A 22,539-nucleotide genomic window follows, 5' to 3' on the forward strand; every position below is an offset into this window, starting at 1 on the left:
TGGTGGTGGGACAAAGCAGATCCTGTGAGCCAACTGGGGAGCTTGTTCCAAGCACAGGTGCATGCTGGAGGAGAGGACCAGCTGGGGGCATTCGAGGAACCCCAAGGAGGCCTGTGGGCCTGGGGAGGCCTGGAGGTCCCGGAGGTTAGACAGACTCTGCGTTAGCTTCTGAGTGAAAGAAAGCTAAGGAGAAACTCTACACTAGGACCCAGGTCCCCCCTCAGTGTGTACGCACACGTGTGTACATGTAACATACGCACACGGCTATTTCTTCCTCCCCAGGAGAGGGTGTCCAAGTGGCCAAATGTTCTTCTCACGTCGTCCTCAAGGCTCAGTGCCATCACCATTTGGGAAAATGCAAAGCAGAGCCACAGACGCCACTACACACCCCAGACCGGCCACAGTGAAAAGCCTGGCAACACCCTGCGCCCTGGCAGGATGCAGGGCTGAGAAATGCTCCCACCGCTAGGACAGGACAGGCTGAAAGAGCAGCTTCACAAAACCCAGGCAGTGTCTGATGCGTCAGCACCCAGGCGTGGCCACCAACCCCACTCCTGGACGCCTGGGAGCAAGCCCAGGGCACAGAGGCCAGCCCCAGGACACCCATGAGGCAGAGCAGCTGGACCCCAAGTGCACGTGGCGGCAGAGTGGAGAAGCAGCGGAGGAGGCTGTTGATCTGGTAGAACACACCGGCCATTCGGTGAGCTGGCCACGCCTGCCCACGGATGGGGACACACCACAAACATCGTTTTGGACAAAAAAAAAGTCAAACACAGACCAGCACAAGCTAGATGCTTGGCTTCAATCAGGCTGAAAGGAGGCAAAATTAAAATGCAAAGGAGCGTAGCAGTGGCCTTTGCGGGAGGGGGTGACTGGGAGGTTCTGACAACGCTCTCACACCCCTGACCTTTGGGGCAGGTGGTTGGGGGGTGGCGGGGGCGGGCGGGAGCGGGGAGGGCGGGGCCTGCGCCGCTGCACTCCTGGGCTCCACCACCAGAGGTCAGCGCAGACACCCCGCGGCTGTGACCTGGCCAGAGGTGGGGTGGGGTGGTGCGAGGCCCCCGACCGACCGCAGCGCAGACCCCGCTTTACATCCCGTCTTGAGGGGTTAAGCTCACTTGTGAAAACTCATTGAGATGCACCCCTGAGATTCCTCAACTTTTCTGAGGCTTATTAAACTTCAAGTTTCCAAAATTGTAAAAGCAGGTGCTTAAGCAGAAGGCCCAGACATCTGAGCGGCGCCGGGCAGCCGAGGCTCGGTGTGGTCTGACGTCTGAGACGCAGGGTAGGGTCACTGGTGGTTGAGGCCAGCGGGGCCCAGCAGAGACCCTGACCCCGGCCTCCCACTCCCTGCCCGCATCCCCGCTCTGCGCCTGACGCGTGCCCCAGACAGGCCAAGGCACCGCACAGGCCGCCCCGGGGCCCGTCCATCCCCAGCCCCCCAGGGGAGCAGGGCTGAGCCCAGCCCCTGCAGGGAGAACTCCGAGACCAAGGCCTCATGCAAACAGGATATCAGCTTTTGTCAGGAAGATCAAAAAGGGCTTGAGGTTTCTCGGCGCAGCCTCAGCCTCTCCTCCTGCCGAGCTCACTTATCTACTCATTTCAGTCTGCAGGCAGGAAGAGATGGCTGCGGGCGAGACGCAGCTCTACGCCAAGGTCACCAACAAGCTCAGGGGCCGCAGCACCCCCGCGCTCCTGGACTCCCTCCTGGGGATGGGCTTCCCGGCACACACCGCGTGAGTACGCCTGGCGGGTCCCGGCGCAGCCCCCAGGCCTGCGTGAGCCCCGGGGAGCTGGGCGCCAGCTTCCTGCCAGGGGCCACGCGAGGCCAGACGAGCCTGGAGGGAGGCCTTCGCTGCTTCTTCTGAACATGGCCTTTGCCTCTGGCTGGCGGGCGGGAGCCTGAAAGCTGTGGGATGGGAGGCCGCCTGCCGCCCTGGCTCCTCGCCCGGCCTGGGCGAAGCCTCTGGGCAGCTCAGTGACTCTGAGGTGACTGTTAAGGCTTCCAGACTCACATGTGCTCGGGCCAGGGCCCAGGGGTCCGTGACGGGGCCCCATCGGATCCCTCTGTCCTCAGGCAGCCCCGCGCCCACGGGTGACAGAAAGGAAGTAGCCGAGAGGCCACCGGACAGCGGGCACGCGCCTGGGGCTCCGGGCAGGGGCACTCGAGGAGGCTTCTCCCGAGAGGGAGTCCCCGAGCAGGGCGCTGGCCCTGGGGAGTGGCTTCCAGGAGGAGCCAGGATCTCTGTGGGGCCCTTTTCAGATGCTTGCTCGCGGGGCGTAGGTCGGACTCCCCTGAGGACGCGGACTGGGCAGTGGGGGCAACTGGAAAAAACCTGAAAATGAGATGAACGCCTTCGAAGCAAGCCCCTTTCCTCTCAGCCCGAATCAGGACGTGGGCTGTCTCGGCCCTAATGAGCGGGGCCTGTGTGCGGGAGCAGAACCGCGCGTGATGGGGCGGCCACGCCTCCCCGGGCCGACCCAGGTGCAAGGTCCCGGGGCTGGAGGGGGAGGCAGGCCTGTGCCCACTCTGGACACCCCTAGAATCCACGGGTCATGCCCCGCCAGGAGAGGTGGCCAGGTCCACCCGGCCCTCGCCCGCAGCCCAGCCAGGTCGGGGGGAGGGCGCGTCTGACACGTCTCAGGGGCGCTGCGGCCAGGCCTGTCCGGGAGGCCGTCCCGAGGCTTCGCCTGCCGTGTTCCGGTCTCCTGAGCTGGACTCGGTGTGTCTCCGCCAGTGACGATGACGAGTGGGCCCAGCTTGGCCGCAGGGACCGCCCGTCAGGGGGCCAAGCCACATCCCTGTGACAGGAAGCCGTGGCCTCCCAAGCACCCGTCCCCCGGCCATCGCCTGGGGCTCGGGATGGTCCTGGGGGCGATCCAGGTGCTTCTCTAGAGCACACTGGTGCGGGGCCGAGTGTGCCCGCCATGCGGACAGCAGGGTTGAGGGCTGCAGCACTGAGGGCCCGTGTGGGGCGGCGGGATGGCGGCAGGTGGAGCTGGTGCCGCCCTCAGACCTGGGCCAGGGTGGAGGCGGGAGCCCGGGAGGGAAGGGCGGGGGCAGGGACAGAGGGCCCGCGGTGACGCTGCCGGGACCCAGAGCACAGGGCGTGGCCGGGACCCCTCGGGTCCGGAGGCTGACAGGCCTTCTGGGAATGGGGTCCGTGGTGGTCCCTGACGGCCCAATGTGCCGCGGGGCGCCCCTCGCTTGCCTTGAGTGTGCCCACGTCTCGCCCTGAGTGTGCCCACATCTGCTCCACAGGCTGAAGGCGCTGGCGGCCACCGGGAGGAAGACGGCGGAGGAGGCCTTGCAGTGGTGAGTGGGGCCTGAGGCGGGGGCACTGGGCCAGGGCTTGGCCGCAGACGGGGCGCTCCCAGCCCACCACCGGCACGGGCGGGGGCCGACAGCGCGAGGAGCGCCCGGCCAGGCTCCTTCGCTTCAGAGTCTGATTCAATCCCAATGTGAGCGGCTGAGTCAAGAGGGAAGTGCCGTTCTGCTGATGTCAATGGGGCTGGCACCCTCGCGGGCTCCCGCTGATGGGGAGAGTGGCCTCGGGGTGGGGAACCTCCCCCCACCCCACGCATGAGAGGCTGCACCTTCAGCTGGGTGCCTGCAGCGGGCACGGATCCAGGCGCCCGGCCCCCCCACCTCCCACAGCTGTGGGCCCCCGCCCGCCCCCGCCGCACCTGGCCGCCAACTCTGCTCAGAATGCAGGAAAGGGCGCTGGCGTCCCAGCCCAGCCCCGGGGCGGCCACAGGGGGGAAATCCCCTTGCCCCCGACCCTGCGAGCCCCGTGGAAACCAGCGGGAAACCAGGTCCCGCCAGCAGACGCCTCCCTGCGGCAGGAGGGCAAGCTCCGACCACGGTCCCCTGCAGGGCTCCTTCCTCCTCCCCGGGCTCAGGCCAGGCCAAAGGGGGTGACCTGGCAGGGACAGAGAACCACCCGGAGCCCGCTGGTTCCCGGACCTCCAGTCCGTGTCAACCTCCAGACCGGCAGGAATAGCAGGCGCCCCACCAGGGAGCAGGCAGGGTCCCCGAGACCAGCGTGCGTGGGAAGACCCCCTTACCAGTCGGGAGGTGCCAGTGAAGATGCCACCTGGGGTTGGCGAGGGTGAGGGCGCCGGCCGGGTGCCGTCAGCAGGGGCGGGGGCAGCGCCCGCCAGCAGCCAGGAAGCACCTGCCCGGAGAGACACAGGCAGGGGTCTGGACCCCAGCGCCGGGCAGCTTCTAAAAGGGCGATTGAACTGCCCTCCCGTGGAGTGGACGGAGGGAGCAGGCGCAGAGAGGACGGAGGCGTCCAGGAGGGGAGCTCGACGGCACGTGCCCGGGTCAATGTGAGAAAACCCCAAAAACGTGTTGCTGAGCTGAACTTGACGCCAGCTGAGATTAATCTGAACAGAACTTTTGATTGGTACAAAGCGCCGGGTGCAGTGTGCGGGGACCCAGAAAGAGCAGCTTCTCGCTGCGCTGCCCTGGGGCGGGAGCCCAGCCCACGGCCAGCCTGCCGGGGCCGGTGCCTCCGTGGCTGGCAACCATCCGTGGCAAGTCAAGTCACCATCACTGATCTGGTTTTTCCTTCTTCCGTCATGAACCCCACAGGGAATAACCCATACGTGCGGTTCTGTGTGTGGCGTTGTCTTCTCCCTGGGAGAGACGCGGGAAGTGGAGCCAGGGGCTGGCGCGGGGTTGGTATTTGAGGTTCTAAACACACGAGGCAATCGCACGCTCCCCTCCAAGCCTGCGCCCCGCCGCAGCAGAGCACCTGGCCTGCGCTTTGGGGAGCAAAGTGTCAGTGGGCAGAGGAGAAAAAGGATGTCTCGCGTTTTCATTTATTTTCTTATTTTATTTTTTATTTTTAACGAGCATGAACCCCCTAAACTGGCTTCTCTTCTGTGGCCTGGGCTTTTATATTACATGTAAATATGTGAACGTTGTTGTCCCGCTGCCGCCCGCCTCCTTGGGGACAGGACCGCCAAGCCGCACGCGGGTGACAGCACCCTGTGTGTTGCAGGCTGCGCTGTCACCGTGACGACCCCTCCCTGGACGACCCCATCCCCCAGGAGTACGCGCTCTTCCTCTGCCCCACGGGGCCGCTGCTCGAGCAGCTGCAGGAGTTCTGGAGAGAGAGCCAGCGGCAGTGCACCAGGAACAGGGCGCACGAGGTCTTCCCGCACATAACACTCTGCGACTTCTTCACGGTGAGTCTGCCCCAAACCCTTGGTGCTCGCTAACTCGCAAGCGGAGCCTCGTTTCGGCGAGAACTGGGCGGCAGTGGGACGTGACCGTCTCTGGGGGTGCACCCAACGGGGCTTTGACGGCCTCTTTGTGTCAGACAGTCTTTCCTCCTTGCCTGGTCAACTCCTATTCATCCCTCAAAACCCAACTCACTTACCCCCTCCCTTTCCTAAGTCTTCCCCAGCTCCCCTGGAGGAAGGGGTGCTTGCCCTTCCCTGTTGTTGATGCTCCCCACATCTGTTTGCCTCCCAAGTGGTGCTCCCCGCCCCTCTCTCTGGCTGCCCCGCTCCAGGGAAGGCGGGTGCGTCAGCCGTCTCTGTGCCCTGGAGTCTAGCTTCTGACCTGAAGCAGTCGGAGCTTCAGAAGTGTGTGCTGGGTCCGCTGAGAGGGGGTGTCAGCCAGGCACCCATGCAGGACCTTCCCTGGCCCGGGACCTGCCCTCTCGTTCAGTAGATGATCGATTGGCAGGTTCTGGGGTCCTGGGAAGGGGAGAAGGACCTGGGTCTGCTCAAAGAGGGAGAGGAGGTGTGAGGGGGGAGCCTGTTGAGGGTGCACCTAGCCCCCCATCTCTGCTATCAGCAACCTCTCAGGGCTCACCCACTTCAGGGTCCCACCACAGCCAAGCACCCCCCACCCCAGGCTGCCAGGAGAGAGGACACGACCTCTCCAGGGAAGGCTCTAGGGGCACCCCAGGGAGCAGCGCCTGCCAGAGCCTCGGAGGGCACCCCGTTTGCCAGGGCTGGGGGTGGGTTCTCTAGACACAGGACTTTTGTGCTAAAACCAGAAAAGTGAGTTGGCTGCCCTGCTTTGCCGCGAGGACATCTGTGCCAGTCCGACTCCATCCCGACCTGGCCTGGGGGCAGCAGGGAAAGGGGCGGTGCCGGAGCCGGCGCTGGCAAGCCTTGGGGACGCCGGGCCACACTCAGCCATGGCCCTCGGGGGCAGCTGTGCTCACGCCCCCACACGTGCTCACACACAGACATGCCACACCCAGACACGCATGAAACATTGATACAGACTCCCGTCAGGTGCACGGCACATACAGGCGTCCTCACACACACAGGCACGCGTGACACTCACCTCTGCCCCACCTGCTCCCACCGGCCGGCTGGCTGGCACCCCTCAGGGCAGAAGTGTGTGGCGGGGCCTCCTGGCCCTTGGCCCTGGACAATGGCATGACCGGGCCCCGTGGGACAGGGACGGATTTCCTGCGGGGACATGCGGGCTTCACCTGCTCCCAGCAGCCAGTGGGGTTCAGCATGGCCCGGGCTCAGGTGTGGCCAGAGTGTGGGCAAGGAGGTGGGCGAGGGTGGCCCACAGCCCTCCTCAGAGCGATGGGCTCGCTGGGTGACCGGGGAGTGCCGGCCTTCCCGGGGGCCTCTTCAGGACGGGCAGGCAGACAGCTCTGTGTGCAATTAATTGGGGGGGGGGGGGTCAGTGTGTGTTGGTCAAGCCCCTTCAACGTGGGGTCAGCAGCCCCAGGCTTATCGCCAGAAGCCCTGCGAGGGTGAGGCAGGAGGGGCTGGGCGGGGAGGGGCTGGCAGCCAGGGGTCAGGCGGCTGGGCCCACCCACCGCAACCAGTGGGCAGCCGCCACACAGGGTTGAGGGGTCTGCAGAAGCCTCCAGAATGGCCCGGTGTGGACACAGCGTGGGCCCAGGGATGAGGCAGGGCCCTGGCCCAGCAGGCGGTGGGGTCAGGAGGACACAGCACCAAGGGCCAGGATGCGAAGCCACGAGGATCTCCAAGCCGGGCACCTGCAGGGCGCACAGTCCCCAGGAGCCTCTCCCTGGACCTCTGTGTGCGTGAGGCCAGGGACCGAGCGAGCCAGGCCCCAAACCCATGACCACGCGGATCTCAGAGGCTCTGGGAAGAACCGGGCCACTGCCCCGAGGCGGCAGGAGTGGGCCTCCAGCGGGGTGACCGTCGTCTCTATCCCTCCAGTGCGAGGACCAGAAGGTGGAGAGCCTGTACGAGGCACTGCGGAGGGCGGGGGACCGCACGCTGCGGGTCTTCCCAGCGGTGGTGCCCCTGGCGCTGCACTCCTCCGTCAGCTACCTGGGCTTCTTCATCAACGATGGCCCTGCCGACATCATCCGGGAATTCGCCACAACCTTCGCCTCGGAGGCTTCCGTCCTGGCAGGTAGGCCCGGGGAGCCACCCTTGCATCTGGCAGTGGACGTCCAGCCTGGGGCGAGCACACAGGCCCCCCTCCCGGCACGGGTCTCACAGCCCTCGTCCCCATCTCCCTTCCAGCTCCTCTACGTAGCCTTGAGCCAGGCGGGGTCACAGGGCTGGGCCCCAGTGGGCCAGGGTGGCCTACAGAGGCCAGTGGACAGACTCAGGACCCCGTGGCCTTAGCTCCAAGGGGAGCCGTGCTGGCGTCCATGTGGCTGTGACCATGGCCATATTCCAGCCACCTGGACGCCGCCCCAACGTGAGCCAGGCGTGTGCAGGGCAGCCAGGGCCTCCCCAGCCCGTGTCCACCTTGGGCCTCCCCACCAGGGTCAGCACCACATCACGAGCTGTGGTCTGGCTCTTAGGCACAGGCGTGGCCTCTGTCCTCAGCCCCAGGGGCAGTGGGGCGAGGTCCCTGTCTGCAGGCCCCCCGCTGCCTGGGCCGGCCTCAGGGCTGGCAGAGATTCTGAGCAGGACAGGCTGTGTCCCTCCTGTGTCTGGCAGGTGTCACGTGAGTGTCCCAAGGGGCTCGTCTTCCTTCCCTGCGATGCGCCCCAAGGGCTGTCTCAGCACCAAGCCAGGGTCACAGCTGTGATTTGCAGGGTCGGAAATGGGACGAGGGGGCAGGCAGGGTGGTTCCGCCCAGACCTGTGGACGCGCTTCAGCCACGTACTGGGCCCATGATCCTGATCCCCCCCAATCTGGGCCCAGTCACCCCATGCTGGGTGACCGAACCCCTCATGTCTGTGGACTGGAGCTGCATGGCTAACCGTCCCACTCCAGGCCACCTCACGCAGACACGGCGCCTTGCTCATGCTCCACACCCCCGAGAGGGGCCTCACCGTCCACTTTAAAAGTGGGTGGAACAAGGCCGTCCAGGGAAGGGCCTCGCCCAGGGTCAGGGCAGTGGGGCCCCGATGCCCCTGTCTACCCACAGCCTTGGCAGAGGGCCTGGTTGTAATTAGTTAAGATGAGGTCACACCAGAGTGGGGTGCTCCCTGAAGGCGGTGGCTGTGTCCTAGTAAGCGGAGGACACGGAGACACAGAGGGGCCGTGTGAGGCAGAGGCCAGCTGCAGGGACACGGCCGTGGCCAGGAGCCCCAGGAGCTGGGAAAGGCAGGTGGGGCCCTGCCTGGGGCCTCCAGAGGGAGCTCGGCCCCCACCCCTGGACCTCGGCCCCTGCCCCCAGCTGCGAGAGCAGACTCCTCTGTTGTTTTAGGCCAACCCGTCTGTGGCCATGCTGAGGCCGCCCAGACGCCCCAGGCCCTCCCCCGCCAGGCAGGACGGAAACTGTCCTGCTCCAGACCGCCAGGGTATCAGAGAACAGCGCTGTCCCCCACCAACCTAGGGGGCCACGCCCCCCGCTGCGCGTGGGCCTGACCCTGGGGGCTGGGAGGGGCCAGCTGGCTCGGGAAAGCTGGGTCCCTCTGGTGCAAGCCGCGCTCCCCTGGGGACGTGGAGTTAGAAGACCAGGGCTCCGTCCTGGCGTCCATGCTGACTCGCGCAGGCCGCCTCCCCACTGAAACCAGTGCCAGAAGGAATTCCCCGCCGCCCACACTTCTCGGCTTCTCCCCCACACGCGGTGGGGGTGCTGTCGGCTGCTGATGGCTCCAGGCAGGCTCGGGGCAGGCCGCCGGGCAGGAGGGGCCGGGCCCAGGAAGTGTGGCCCACGCATCTCTGCGTGGGGGCACGGTGGCTCCTGGGGGAGCAGCCAGGAAGGGCCGGGCACTGGTGCTGCTGGCGGGCTCCTGGCTGGGGTCTGGACACCACTCCCCCAGCAGCCCCGCTGCGGCCGGGGCCTCAGGTATTGAGTCACCCCCCAACCCCAGGGACAGCTGGGTCTGTTGCCTGCCCGGCAAACCCCCAATCTGAGCCATTCCGGTCGAAACAGCGAACTCGAGCAGAAACGGCCCGGGGTCCAGGGCAGTCGGATCCTGCCCGCTGGCCTGAGGACCCTGGGAGGAGGCCAGGAGGGCTGGGACACGAGGCCCCAAAAGATGGGGGGCACTCGAAGGCTTCCCAAGTCACCAGCGCCGGCGGCAGTGCAGAGCCGGGGGCTCACGGGGTGGCTGCCCAGGGCGTGTCTCCCCGAGACTCGGGGGCAGCTGAACACAGAGCTGCCCACGGAGGTCTGAGCCTCGGTCCCGCCGCTGAGTAATGAGCAGCCCAGGGAAGGAACCGTCCCCCAATCATGCCGATCAACTGTTTTTCCAACGAGGTTACAAATCGGTGGGCTCCGAGCACGCCAGGCCACACCCCACACCCTCGGCTCGCCCACTGCTGTGCCGCCCGCACCATCTCCCCTGCGGGCTGAGCTCTGCCGCGGGCGCCACCGGGCAGTCCCGCCTGGTGTGGGGGCACGGTGGCTGGGCGGGGGTGGGGGCGGGGCTCACCCGCCCTTCCCTGGTCCCGCAGACTGCACGGTGAAGCCTTGCTCCAAGCAGCTGCACCTGACCCTGGCCCACAAGTTCTACCCCCACCACCAGCGGACGCTGGAGCAGCTGGCCAGGGCCATCCACCCCGGCCTCAGCTGCCAGTGGACGGCGGCGCTGTACTCCCGGGACATGCGCTTTGTGCACTACCAGGTGAGCGCGGGGTGGGCGGAGGGGGGGGGGCAGGGGGGGGCAGGACGGGGGGGGGAGGGGGTGGGGACCCCGGCTGTGGCTCTCCACGGTCGCGCACGGACCCCTGAACACACGCGCCTCTTCCGCAGACCCTGAAGGTCCTGTTCCAGTACCAGCCCCAGAACGTGGACGAGCTGGCGCTCAGCCCCAGCGACTTCATCTTTGTGGACCCCACGCAGCAGGAGGAGGCCAGCGAGGGCTGGGTGATCGGGACCTCGCGGCAGACCGGCTGCCGGGGCTTCCTGCCCGAGAACTACACCGAGCGCGTCAGCGAGTGCGACACCTGGGTCAAGCACAGGTGAGCGTCCCCCGCCACCCCCCGCTGAGTGCAGGTGAGGGTCCTCGTGACCCCCCGGCCGAGCGCAGGTGTAAAATCCAGATCATCAATTACGTGACACACGACCTTGACCTGAACAGCTAAGACTATGCGCAACCTTAGCTCCGGGGTCAGGACGGGGCATCGCTGTGTCCTCTGCTTGGGCCTCCTGGGGCTGCAGCCAGGATCCGGCCGGGGCTGGCGACTGGTCTCAGGCTCGGGGTCCCTCCCAAGCTCACGGAATCCGTTTCCTTGTGGCCATAGAGCTGGTGGCTCGCTGCTTCCTGCCCCACTAGAGGACCCCAAATCCAGAGCCATGTCTGCGGTGCTTGTTACAGAGGCACCCTGGCCCCAAATTTACTATCTGCAAAGACTGAACCAGACAAGTGGGACCAATCATTTTTAGTTTTCACACTCACACTCACACACACACACACAGTACACAGGTGAGCTCAACAGTAACCGTGTTAGTACCGTAACGACGTTGTGTTGCACGTTCTGGGGGGTGTATGTTGGTGTGTGCCTGCGTCACACCCACACGCATGCCCGTGCACACGGATTCATCACAGGGAACTGCCTTGGGCGATGTCAGGTGCCAGATCAGGCCGGGCGCTACCATCCCAGCAGCGGGGACCGCTGGCCTGAGGGGCGCGAGGAGAGGCAGCAAGTGCTCCGGGAGGGTGCCCCACCTGCCATGGGGCTCATGTGAGCGGGACCCCAGAACAACTCAGCCTGGACACCAGGGGTTCCAGGAGCTTCTAGATCAACTTGACAACAAAATCCACTCTCCAGCACCACCTTGAAGAGCGTGGGGGTCGGGGTGACAGGCTGGAGGGGTGCATTTGTGAACCCCTAGAGTTCCCATCCTCCACAGAGAAACACGCACGCGGCACAGGAGAGATGGGGCCAGAGTCGTGGAGGTGGGCCTGGGGGCAGTCAGCGTCCTCCAGCCAGCACGGGGCGGCTCCACACCGCAGCCGTCCACACCTGCCGGCCAGTTTCCAGAACCACGGAGCAAGCTAGGAGCAAGCAGCTCAGATGCAGCGATGTGACTCCCAGGGACGGAACTGGGTTCCCCAAAATCCATACGTTGGAGCCCTGACGCCCAACACCTCAGAACGGGACAGCAGGTGGAGATGGACACAGACTCCGGGGACACCGCGAGAGGACGGGGGAGAGCACGCGTCCAGGCACCCGGGGAGAGGCCTGAGGAGCCAGATGCGGGCCAGCGTCTGCCGTGGAGCTGGTCGAGCTCCCTCGACCCCGGATGAGCCACGCCCTGTGAAAAGCCAGGACAATTTCAAGGCATCCACCTGTGTGGCCGGGCCCAGCCAGGAGCGGGTGTCCTGTCCCAGGGAGAGGCAGAAACATGAAAACGGGTGTCCAGTCCTCTCCGCCCCTCGCTGGCGTCCCCACCGCGTCTGGCTGCGTTCCGTCGGCAGCGCTGAGCCAGCCTTCCTCTCCTCCGGCGGCTTCACAGATGGAATTTGTAGATACGAGGCCGCAGAGGGGCGGTGCCCGCCTCGCCCCCGGAAGGGGAAACCAGCACTTTCCTGTGTTGTGCAGGCTGCGGGCTCGCCGACGTGGCCTATGGAGAGGGCGTCGGCGCCTCAGAGCAGCGTCACCTGTGCCCTCCGTCCACGGCAGTAGCCCGAGCCCGCGCTCCCTGTGCACCCTCTGACACCCTGAGATCCGGGGACAAAGTCGTGTGAGCCCCAGGGCGTCAGACAGGGCAGTCACGCAAGGGGTGCGGCCTGCAGGCCGTGGGGTCCCCAGGGTCTGGCGGTGCGGGGTGAGCGGGCAGCGGCTGCAGGGCTCAGGGGCTCTGGGGGCGCGGGCTGGCATGGGCTTGATGAGGTCTGGGGACTGGAGGCCTCGGTGAGGGGCGGCAAACGTTTACAGACAAGCAGAGCAGACAGAAACCCAGCGCCACGATGAGGAGACTCGATGGCGACGAAATAACCACTCCCGGGGCCTCTGCAGGGCCAGAGGCCGGCCGGCCCCGCGGGAGCGTTCCCCTGGAAGGTCTCTGAGGGGCTGCAGAGTTGAGGCGGAAGGACGAGCAGGAGAGAACTGAGAAAACATCGAAACATAAAGATACCGGGAGGAGCCGGTCGCCCCGGCGGACGCGGGAGCCACGAGGGCGGGGATGGCCAGGCGGCACCCCCGGGGCGGGCGGGGAGGGAGCCGCAGGGCCCCTGGGGCCGGAGCCACGGGCCGCGTGGGAAACGGGGAAGTGGGCAGGAAAGAACACGGCGCCCCCGGCCACGTGCGGGTCAGCGCCCGGCAGAGGCCCCGGCGGAACAGAAGCCGGACACCGCCTGCTGGACAGCCGGGGGCGGCCATCGTCCCGAGCCCGGGCCGGGAGGGCCTCGGAGGGCAGACGCGGCGGAAGGAACACGACGGGCTTATCTCCAGCCGCGATGACTCAGTGAGGGGAGCACAAGACTCCGCGCACCCCAGGCGCAGGGCGCCCACGGCCCTCCGAGCAGGGTGAGAGGGTGAGGGGCGACTTTACAGGGGCTCGAGATGGGGCTCCAGGAGGGCCCGTGTGACCCCGGCTCTTCGTACGTGCCCCGTGTCCCTCCCCGGACACGCCTCTCACACACACACCCCGTACACTCGCCCCGGGGCCCCCTCCCCGCACAGGCCGCCGCCTCCTCGGTGCCACAGCCCCAGTGCCGCTTCCCCACTCCCCACCAGACGCACCCCCACCCCTGTGCCCCCCAACATGTCTGTCACTGCCCATTCACGCTTGCGCCCCAGCCCCAGCCACCCCCATGCTCGGCCGTTACGACAGCGTTGGTGCTTGGCGCAGGCTCTGGAACAAGACACCACAGGCTTGGGGGTCCCAACAGGACAGGGGTCCCTGTCCCGGGGCCACAGGGCTTAGGTCCAGGCATCCTGGACGGCCACCCCAGGCCTCTCCCCCCGGTGCGCGGATGCGACCCCCGGCCCTCACGGGGCACCCCTGGGAGTCTGGGCCCTGCGCCTTCATCTCCTTGGGATCCCGCCCTGGTGGGTCAAGGCCACTCTGTGACTTTGCTTAACTTGATCACCCCAAATACGGCCCCATTTGGAGGGGCCAGGGGTTAGGACTCGGCATTGTAAGGGGACCCCGCCCAGCCGTGACCAGTGGCCCCAGTAATCGTGACAGAACAGTCTGTCCTGCGCCACGCTGAGCCCAACCCACCCCCGCGGCCCCCCCGACTCAGCCCCTCCTGAGCGCCCCCCAGTGCAGACAGAGGCTGTGGCCTCAGAGGTCAGCACCTCTTTTCTCCTTCCACAGGACCTACACCTTCAACCTCGCCCTGGACCTGAACCCCAAAAAGGATGGGGAAGCCAGCAGCCGACGCAACGGGGAGCCCCATCCTCCCCCGGCGCCCAGGAGCAGCCCGCAGGCTCCGCAGGTGATGGGCCCTGCTAAGTGACCCCAAGAGGGCCTGGGGCAGGCGGGGCCTGCCCACCCACCCTCCGGGCTCCCCTTCTTGGGCATTCTACCTCCCTCCACCGCAGGGACCCCGCTGGGGACCAGGCTCCCAGGGAGTGAGCAAAGACTCTGCCCCTCGCCGGGAGCCACGCCCCAATAGGGCGGTCAGCGTTTCGGGTTTCAGACGAGGGCTGACCCAAGGTGGAGGGGACAGGCTGCGTGCTCCCCTGCACAGGGAGGTCGGGGTTGGCGCATGAGGCTCATGCCCCCCATGCTTACCCTGCGCAGCAGTCAAGTGACCCAGCACTCCCATTCCCACCCCAAAACCTCACCCTGAGCAAAAGGAGCTGGACAGGGAAAAGCAGAGCACAGGCCAGAGCTGCCTCCTGCCTGGACGCTGCCCAGCCCAGCTGGCCCTGGTGATCTTGGCCCATCCATCCTGATGACCTTGGCCTGTCCATACTGATGACCTTGGCCTGTCCATCCTAGTGACCTTGGCCTGTCCATACTGATGACCTTGGCCTGTCTATCCTAGTAACTTTGGTCCGTCCATCCTAGTGACCTTGGTCCATCCATCCTAGTGACCTCGGTTCGTGCATTCTGGTGACCTTGACCCATCCATTCTAATGATCTTGGCCTGTCCATACTGCTGACCTTGACTCCTGCACACACAAGCTCCAGGCCCTTGCAGGCCCCAGGCCACATTGTCTGCTCGGCCCTCCCACCTTCCATCGTGACTTCCTTTCCCAGTGTGCCCCGCCAGCCACCCAGGGAGATCTGGAGCTCCCCAGGGGGGGCCCATGGCCCTCAGCTTGTGTCCTCGCCAGGCACCCCCTGCGCCTGGGGGAACGGTGGCGTGTCTGCACAGGGAGCCCACACACTCCCAGGGGCACAGGCCACGTGGATGAAGTGGGTGTAAGTCCTAGGACGTCACCATGGAGGGCATCGTGACGTCTAGATTTCTGGTGCTGCCCGCAAACGCGCTGCTCAAACGCTAGCCCCTAAGTGACCGCTGCGAGAGGGGGGTGAGCAGGTGCCCGCCCTCTGCCACGGGGCCATGTCCTGGTACAAGGGGCCTCCCTGCGACCCCAGCCCCTCCGCCCTGAGGCCCAGCAAGACGCAGGGAGGGACCTGGCCAGACTGTTCCAGGAGCCCCGGACGTGGGCCGCCCATTGGCCGGCTGCGGGGTCTGTGGCAGCCACAGGTGGACCCAGCCCTGGGGCCAGGGAAGCGCAGGGGTGCAGAGCCCTGGGCTGCTGCTGTGCACCCCCCCATCCCGGCACAGTGGTGGCGGCTAGAAAGCAGCAGGCGTCAGGGTGCCAGGTCCCCGTGAGCAGGGAGGGGCTCCCTGCGGCCGGTGAGGGCGCCAGATGGGCTCACGGCGCGGTCTCCACCCGCCCCCCAGGACTCGATCGCGAGGAGGAGCGTGCTGGTGGTGCGCCACGGCGAGCGCGTGGACCAGGTCTTCGGGAAGGCCTGGCTGCAACAGAGCTCCACCGCCGACGGTAGGCCGGGCAGGGGCGCACGGCCAGCCCCGGGGCTCCCCTCCCTGGGCCTCCCCTCCCGGGTCCTCTCCTCCCCGGGCCTCCCGTGGAGCGACTGCGTGTGCAGTGCTGGAGTGGGGCGTGTAGACGGTGCGTGCGTGCGGAGTGGGGCATGTAGACGGTGCGTGCGTGCGGAGTGGGGCGTGTAGACGGTGCGTGCGTGGGGAGTGGGGCGTGTAGACGGTGCGTGTGTGCGGAGTGGGGCGTGTAGACGGTGCATGTGTGCAGAGTGGGGCGTGTAGACGGTGCGTGCGTGCGGAGTGGGGTGTGTAGACAGTGCGTGCGTGCCCGGGTGACCAGCGCCGACCGGTCCGGCCGGGATTGGCTCAGTCGGTGCAGGAAGGAGGCGAGTGCTACGTGGGGGTTCGGACAGGACCGGGGCCGCTGGCTCCTGGCCGGGTTGCCAGGCTGCCCCCAACCGGCTCCCGGGGTGCAGAGGAAGGCCCAGGCATCCTCGGGCAGGCCCTGGGGGGCCAGCGCAGCGGGACTGACGGCGCCGCCCCCCAGGGAAGTACCACCGGCCGGACCTGAACTTCCCGGCCAGCCTGCCCCGGCGCGCCGGCGGCACCAAGGACTTCGAGAGCGACCCGCCGCTGTCGTCGTGCGGGGTGTTCCAGTCCAGGACGGCGGGTGAGCGCGCGGGGGGGCGCCGGTTGAGGGGCGCGAGAGGGGGCGGCACCCCGAGTCCTGGCACCGCATGGCGGGGCTTGCCCTGGGCCGGCGGGCCAGCGGGGACAACGGCAGCCTGGGGCGGTGGCCGGGGAGGGAGAGCCGGTGACCACGGCCTGCACCGGGGAAGTCACTTAGAAAACAAAAAACCACATCCTGCCTTTGATTTTATGTCAAAATTTGTCACTTTGGGTTTTTGTTCAATGTCTGAGATTCCGGCTCCCCGTGATTGGCTTTGGGAGCACAGAGGTCACTAGGGCGCGCGGCCTTCGGTCTATGAGTGCAGAAGCTGGAGCCCAGGCTCCCTCGCTCACAGCCGGCCCTCCTGCCTCCCGCGCGGGGTCAGCGTTTACTGGGCAGCTGTCGGGGCTGCAGGGGGACCCCCGACGTGGGTGCTGGCCGGCTCAGGGGAGTGCAGCCTGCCGCCCCGCAGCTGGGGTCCAGCACCGGGAATTCCGGCACGGCCAGTCTCTGTCCTCTGAGCCTCTGTCCTCTCCTGTGACTGGACAGAAAAAACCTCCGCTTTTGCTGGCTCGCTGAGCCAGAGCACCTGCTCTGGGGGGTGCCAAGTGGGGGTGCTGGCTCCTCCTGGTGGCTGGCCCCCCCACTCAGGCGATCCTGCAGGCGTGCACCCGAGGGGCTCTTGGGGACGCCACAGATCCTGGCCGTCCCAGGCAGTCCGTGGCCACACAGAGGCCGCCGTTGTGAAAAGACGCCCGTCTGCTCCCCGCAGGGGAGGCGCTGCTGGACAGCAGTGTCCAGATCGCCTCGGTCTTCTCCTCCCCGGCCCTCCGCTGCGTGCAGACAGCCACGCACATCCTGGAAGGTGGGTGAGGTGCCCACGGGCCCTGGGCTATTCGTGAGGCAAGGGAAGCCGGCGGCTGGGAGGGTGGTAACAAACGCCCCGTCCAGTCCTGAGTCGTCAGGGAGGCCCTCCAGCCTCTCGAGCGGACGGGCGGTGTTTGGGGGGGCAGCCGGAGGCCTGTGTCACCGTCCGCCTCGCCTGCTCTGCTGTGCGCTTTGTAAAGAAACAAAACACACTCGGGGAGGGGACTCCAGGAACCCAGGAGGCGCCGCTCTGGGTTGGGGGGCTGGGGAGCTGCTGCAGGGGCCCCTCCTGCTCCTGGGGACGGGCGGGGGCCTTGTCTCTGAAACGGCACAACTGAGCCCTCACGGAGCGATGCTGGCCCCGGAGGCCCAGTGCCCGGGACATGTTCCCCGCACCCTGGAGGGGCGTCTGTCCGGGAAACCTGGCGGCCCCTGAACATGCCGACGTGCTGGCGCCCGCAGAGCTCAGGCTGGAGAAGAAAATGAAGATCCGGGTGGAGCCCGGGCTCTTCGAGTGGACCAAGTGGGAGGCCGGCAGAACGGCCCCGGCCCTCATGACCCCCGAGGAGCTGAAGGAAGCCGGCTTCAACGTCAGCACCGAGTACAGGTGGGCGCGGCGGCCAGGCTGGGCACGTCACGGGGCGTCCCTCCCGCACCCCGGGTGGGTAGCCACGCTCAGTTCCAGGGTGCACGGCCACGGCGGGGAGAGCGGGTTCTGCGGCCGGGAAGCAGAGGCAGGCAGGTGGTTCTGTCTGAAGTGACCCGTAGGCCCCTGCTGAGGGCTGGCCAGGGCCAGGAGCTGCCCCTTCACACGGTGGGGGCGGGGGCACCGGCGGAGCCGACTTCGCAGGACTCCTGCCAAACCTGACTCCACCAGGATGGCCCGCAGGGCCCGAGTAGCGTCTGTCCTTCTCTTCCCCCACCCCGAATCTTTCTCGCCTCAAAGCCTTTCTGGGGTTCAGGCAGGACGGGGCTGGGTCACGGTCCTGAAGACATCACCCCAACCCCAGCATCTTGACCTACAGGCCCCTAAGCAGGAAATCCTGAAAGAGCCAAGCCCTGAAAATATACACAAAAGACACAACCCCCAATTCTCACCGGGATTTCCTTTTGAAGGGCGTGTTCCCTGGGGCGGGGAGGGCAGCGGCAGAGCTCAGAGGTGTCCCCTGGAAAGCCTGGGGTCACAGGGAGCCCATGTGATGCCGCAACACGGACCAGACCCTCCTGTCGCCACTCCCCTTCCCGTGAGGCCCACCCGGTTCCTGCGGCCTCCAGGGAGGGGCAGTGGCTTGGGTCTCTCCCCCGTGGCCTAGTGTGGGGTCTGGCCAGAGGGTGAAGTGGGAGGAAGACCCTCTCATGCAGCATCTGGCCAGAACCATCTCTCTGACCCCCTCTACCCCAACCCTCCCTTCCCCCCACCTCCCAAGGCGACGCTGCACCCTCTTAGCCCAGAGGCTTGGGGGCCTTTGGTCAGGGTGTGCGCACCTCAGGACTGTGATCGTTGGGGTCTGTATCTTTGGGGACTTCAGCCGTCAGGGCTCTGGCGTTGGGGTGAGTCTTGGGGTTCCAGCAGCTCCCGGTACCGTGCCTGCTGGAAGGGGCGCTCGGAGCACGGGCAGAGTCTTGCCCGGCCCGTGAGCCCTGCTGGCCACGCAGGCGGGGCGGCCACTCCCCTGTCCTCCTCCAGGCCCGCGCTGCCCCTCTCGTCCCTCCTGCCGGCCGAGAGCTATGAGGAGTACGTGGACCGGTGCGCAGTGAGCATGCGGCGCATCGTGAGCTCCTGCCCGGCAGACGGTGAGTGCCGCCGGCCTTGGGACGCGGGCAGGCCCACAGCGGCGCTGGGCACAGGGGGCCCCTCCCCCCACTGCCTGCCACAGCCCCCGGGGCTGCGGAGACCAGGCCTTCCCCCCACCGCCCGCCCGGGGCCAGATCCAGGCCGAGAGCGGGTGGGACCAGGACACACGCCACCCGCGCCCCTTCCCGGGGACAGAGCCGAGAGCCGGGCCCACCACAGCCCCGCCTGAGCAGCCTGGAGGCCGGTAGAGGACCTGGAACGTGGGGCGTGGGAGTTAAGAAATGCGTGAAATTGGCGCGGCCTGGGGTGACCGGCGGTTATGTCAGAGCGGAGGCCCGGCGAGGCCCGCAGCGGCCGGGGCCGAGACAGCCGCGTCAGTGGACAAGGGGTCAGGACGAGGGGTCCCTCCCTGCCGTGGGGTGCTGACCAGCCGAAGGAAAGATGAGATGCTGCCGCTCATGGGAAGGGCAGGAAACTCGGGGGACCACGCAGTCGAGCAAGTCAGGACAAGGCAGACACTGGATGCTTCCGAAGGACACTTGGACAAAGCGAAACGTGACTAGTGGACTCTGCTAAACGTTGTGAGGGCGCTGGGGTTGGGGGCGCAAAGGCACAGGGCAGGTCGGGATGGGGGGCAGGAAAAGCCCTTCTCACTGTAGATGGGGTCTGAGGCGCGCTCTGGAGCGGGCCGGGGTGGCCGTAACCCTGCCGAGGAGGCCCGTCTCTGTCAACCTGACAAAAACCTAAGTCAGCTTGAGGACTGGACGTCAGCCCCACGCCTGACCCCCAGCTTGGCTGCCCGCCTCCAGGCACCCGCGACCCCACGGTCCTGGGATGCTCCTGGGCGTCAGCGAGCCACGATGGTCCTCACGTTAATGCAGCCGGCAAGGGCAGCCTCCACCGGCTGGGTGGGTGGGTGCGGGTTGGGGCTCAGCTCAAGGGTGACCCCCTCTCTGAAGCTCGCGGCCTGCGCTGCCACCCCCAGGCCCCCGAGTGTGCCATCTGCTGCGCCCCGAGGCTGGGGGAGTGGCGCTGTGAGCATCACTGAGCCTGACACCCGCCGGCTCTGACCCTGGCACCCAAGCCCGCTGGTCCCGCCCCAGCAGTGGGGATCCCCACCCCCATCTCACGGCCTCTCCGCGCCTGCTTTGACCTTGGTGTTCTTTCCGCTGCAGCGGGCGGCGTCATCCTCATCGTGGCCCACGGCTCGGCGCTGGACTCCTGCACGCGGCCCCTGCTCGGACTGCCCCCCAGGGAGTGCGGAGACTTCACCCAGCTCGTGAGGAAGGTGCGCCCCACTGCCCCCCGGGTCACCAAGTCAGGCGGCCGGCGGGAGCGGAAGCCAGTGTCCAGCGCCATGTGTGGAGCACAGACGCCCCCCCCAGCCATCTTCCCTCGCATCCGTGCGCATCTTTCTGCGCAGGAGGGAACTGCCGAGTCGGGCCCCCCTGCACCTGCACCCCCTGCATGTTGGAATTTTTGCAAATTTCATCTGCCCGAGAAATTTCTAGACACTAGAAAGAAGGGATGACAAGGGGAGCAGACACGCACGTAAAGCCGTACAGACGAGGGCCTCCAGCACCCCAACTCCACAGGTGGAGGAAGCGAGGCCGGCAGCCCCCGTCAGCGCCCCCCTTGGGTCTGACACCCCAGCCCCTGCATCGTTGTGTGATGCCAGATTCCGGGACGTCAGCCTCTCCCGGGCACCCGGGGGCTCTCGGCGAGGCCCGTTAGCATCTGGGGCGTCAAGTGCCCTGCTGTGGAGCCACCCCACGCACTGTAGGCTGGTACCCCAGTGGTGGCGTCAGGGTCTCAGGCATTGTCTCGTGGGCACAGGGGTGGGAGGAGGCAGTGGGAGGGGATGCCCCATTGGGAACTGCAGCTTTTGCAGTGAGGGCAGCAGCACCAGCCAGGGGGCAGAGACGCCTGCCGGTCAGCTTCTACCATGAACGGACCGGGAACAAAACGCCTTGTGCCCCAGAGCCCGACGCCATGTCACGCTCTAGACGCCCTCTGAGTTCCGTCCCGGCTTCCCTCGGCCTGTGCTCTAGATCCCGGCGGCACGCTACGTTCTAGGTCCCTCTTGTTACATTCCGGATGCCCTCGTCTCGTGCTCCGGATCCCTGTGCCGTGTGTTCTCGATCCCCTCGGCCTGTGCTCCAGAGCCCACGCCGGTCTGTTCTGAGCCCCCGTGTGCTTTGTTCTAGATCCCATCGCTGGGGATGTGCTTCTGTGAAGAAAACAAGGAGAACGGGAGGTGGGAGCTGGCGACGCCCCCCGTGAAGACGCTGACCCACGGCGCCAACTCCGCGTTTAACTGGAGGGACTGGATCCCGGGGCCCTGAGTCCTGCCAGGGGCCGGCGGCGGCGACGCTGTCGCGGAGGCTGCAAGAGGCAGCTCTGTCCACGGCGTCTGGGCTGGCCTTGCGTGACCTGGAGGAGCACAGCGCACTTTCCTGTTCCCGAAAGGCCCCTTTGAGGCCACGGGGCTGGGCAAAGCCCGGCTGCAGTGCGGTGGCGGCTGGGCAGGGCCTCCCGGTGCAGGTGGACGCCGAGGGGCCCACAGGGATGTGCGGAGCCGGACTTCGTTTGCAGGAATTAAAGACCCACCACACACCCCACGGTGTCTGTCCACTTTGCGCTCCCGTTCTTGCTCAAGTACACACGTCCGCCCCATCTGCTCCGTCCATCCGTGGCTTCCGGCTCTGCACGCACAGGCCCAAGCGCTGCCGTGGTCACCCGGCCACCAGCAAATCACCTCCCTGCAGAGGCCGGGCCCTGCACCGTGTCCACGCCCGTGCGGCCTCCTTGCTGCTGCGAAGGAGCGATCGTGACCAAGACGCATTCTCCGCACACACGTGCTGTACTGTCCGGAGGGGAGCCCTTGGGAAAGAGTCTGCAGGCTCCGTGCCTCCAGGGCCCAAGGGGAGCACAGCTGCCCTCCTCCCTGCCTCCCACAGGGCAGTGCGTGTCTCCGCCCCTCCTTGCTAGGGCTCTCCGCCCTCTGCCTCCACGGGGATGGTGCGGGGCGCAGGCGCTCCCCATCAATGCAGACGCACCCGCAGGGAGGCCCTTTGCATGTGGGGCCACGGTCACAAGTCGTGGGATTGGGCTGCAGAGGTCACTCTCTGCCCCTCACCCAAGTCCTTCCAAGCCGCAGGTAGAGGGACAGGTGTACAGGCTTGAGAGCGCCCGGCACAGGTCTTTTGTGGCTTCTCCGGTGTCTCTTAATCACGGATGGTGCAGGGGCCTTTGCAGACACAGCCACTGCTGCTGCCCCAATTCACAGGAGCAAAACGGGGGGCTGCCAGGTGGCCCTGCAGCAGAGCCTCTGATGCTGAAGAGGCTGGTCCAGCCAGTGGGGGCATCTTCTCAAATTTGAGGAAAGTTGCCGCCCTCTGTCACCGGGCGGGGTACCTCCCCAGTCACTGCCACTGGGCTCAGCGAGAGCCTGGCACCCTGAGCAGCCCAGGAGTGGGGCCCCGGAACCCCTGGACCACGCAGAGCAGCCAGAGCCAGGCCTGCGCCCCCAGCCCACTCCACGCCTCGGGCCTGCCGGTCAAGCAGCTGCAGTGTGGGTGGTCTGCCCGGGAGGGGTGGGGTTGCAGGGTGGGGGTGCAGCCCTCCCAGCCCCACCGCGGCAGGTGATCTCTGACACCACAGCCCCAGCCCGCAGAGCAGCCGCCCACGTGGGAGGACGCCCACGCTCCCGGGAGCCGGGGCACAGGAGTCTCGAGACCGCCGGCCTCAAGTGCCGCAGGTGAGCCAAGCGTGGCCAGTGCCCCGTGGCCTATTGAGACAGAAACTGCACCAGCTGCTCCTCGTTCAGAGCAGACGCGTCTCAGCTGGGGTGGGAAGCCCTGGGACCAGCAGGACCCGCAGGAGGGGAGGGCAGCAGAGGTCTGGCTGGCCAAGCGCTG

General features: G+C 66.8%; 1 protein-coding gene across 1 annotated transcript; it reads left to right on the plus strand.

Moving 5' to 3' along the window:
- Positions 1-1,623: 1,623 nt before the first annotated feature.
- Positions 1,624-20,964, plus strand: UBASH3A (ubiquitin associated and SH3 domain containing A; the record flags this gene model as incomplete). The annotated part of the gene is made up of 14 exons (XM_084231436.1): positions 1,624-1,736; positions 3,263-3,316; positions 5,013-5,199; positions 7,180-7,378; positions 9,829-9,998; positions 10,127-10,335; positions 13,643-13,763; positions 15,189-15,288; positions 15,835-15,957; positions 16,730-16,822; positions 17,287-17,431; positions 18,512-18,618; positions 19,795-19,907; positions 20,827-20,964. The coding sequence occupies 14 exons, from the start codon at positions 1,624-1,626 to the stop codon at positions 20,962-20,964; spliced, it is 1,872 nt and encodes a 623-aa protein (XP_084087562.1).
- Positions 20,965-22,539: the final 1,575 nt, after the last annotated feature.

This window comes from Talpa europaea, assembly GCF_964194135.1.
Source record: "Talpa europaea genome assembly, chromosome: 4".
NCBI classification, from domain to species: Eukaryota; Metazoa; Chordata; class Mammalia; order Eulipotyphla; family Talpidae; genus Talpa; species Talpa europaea.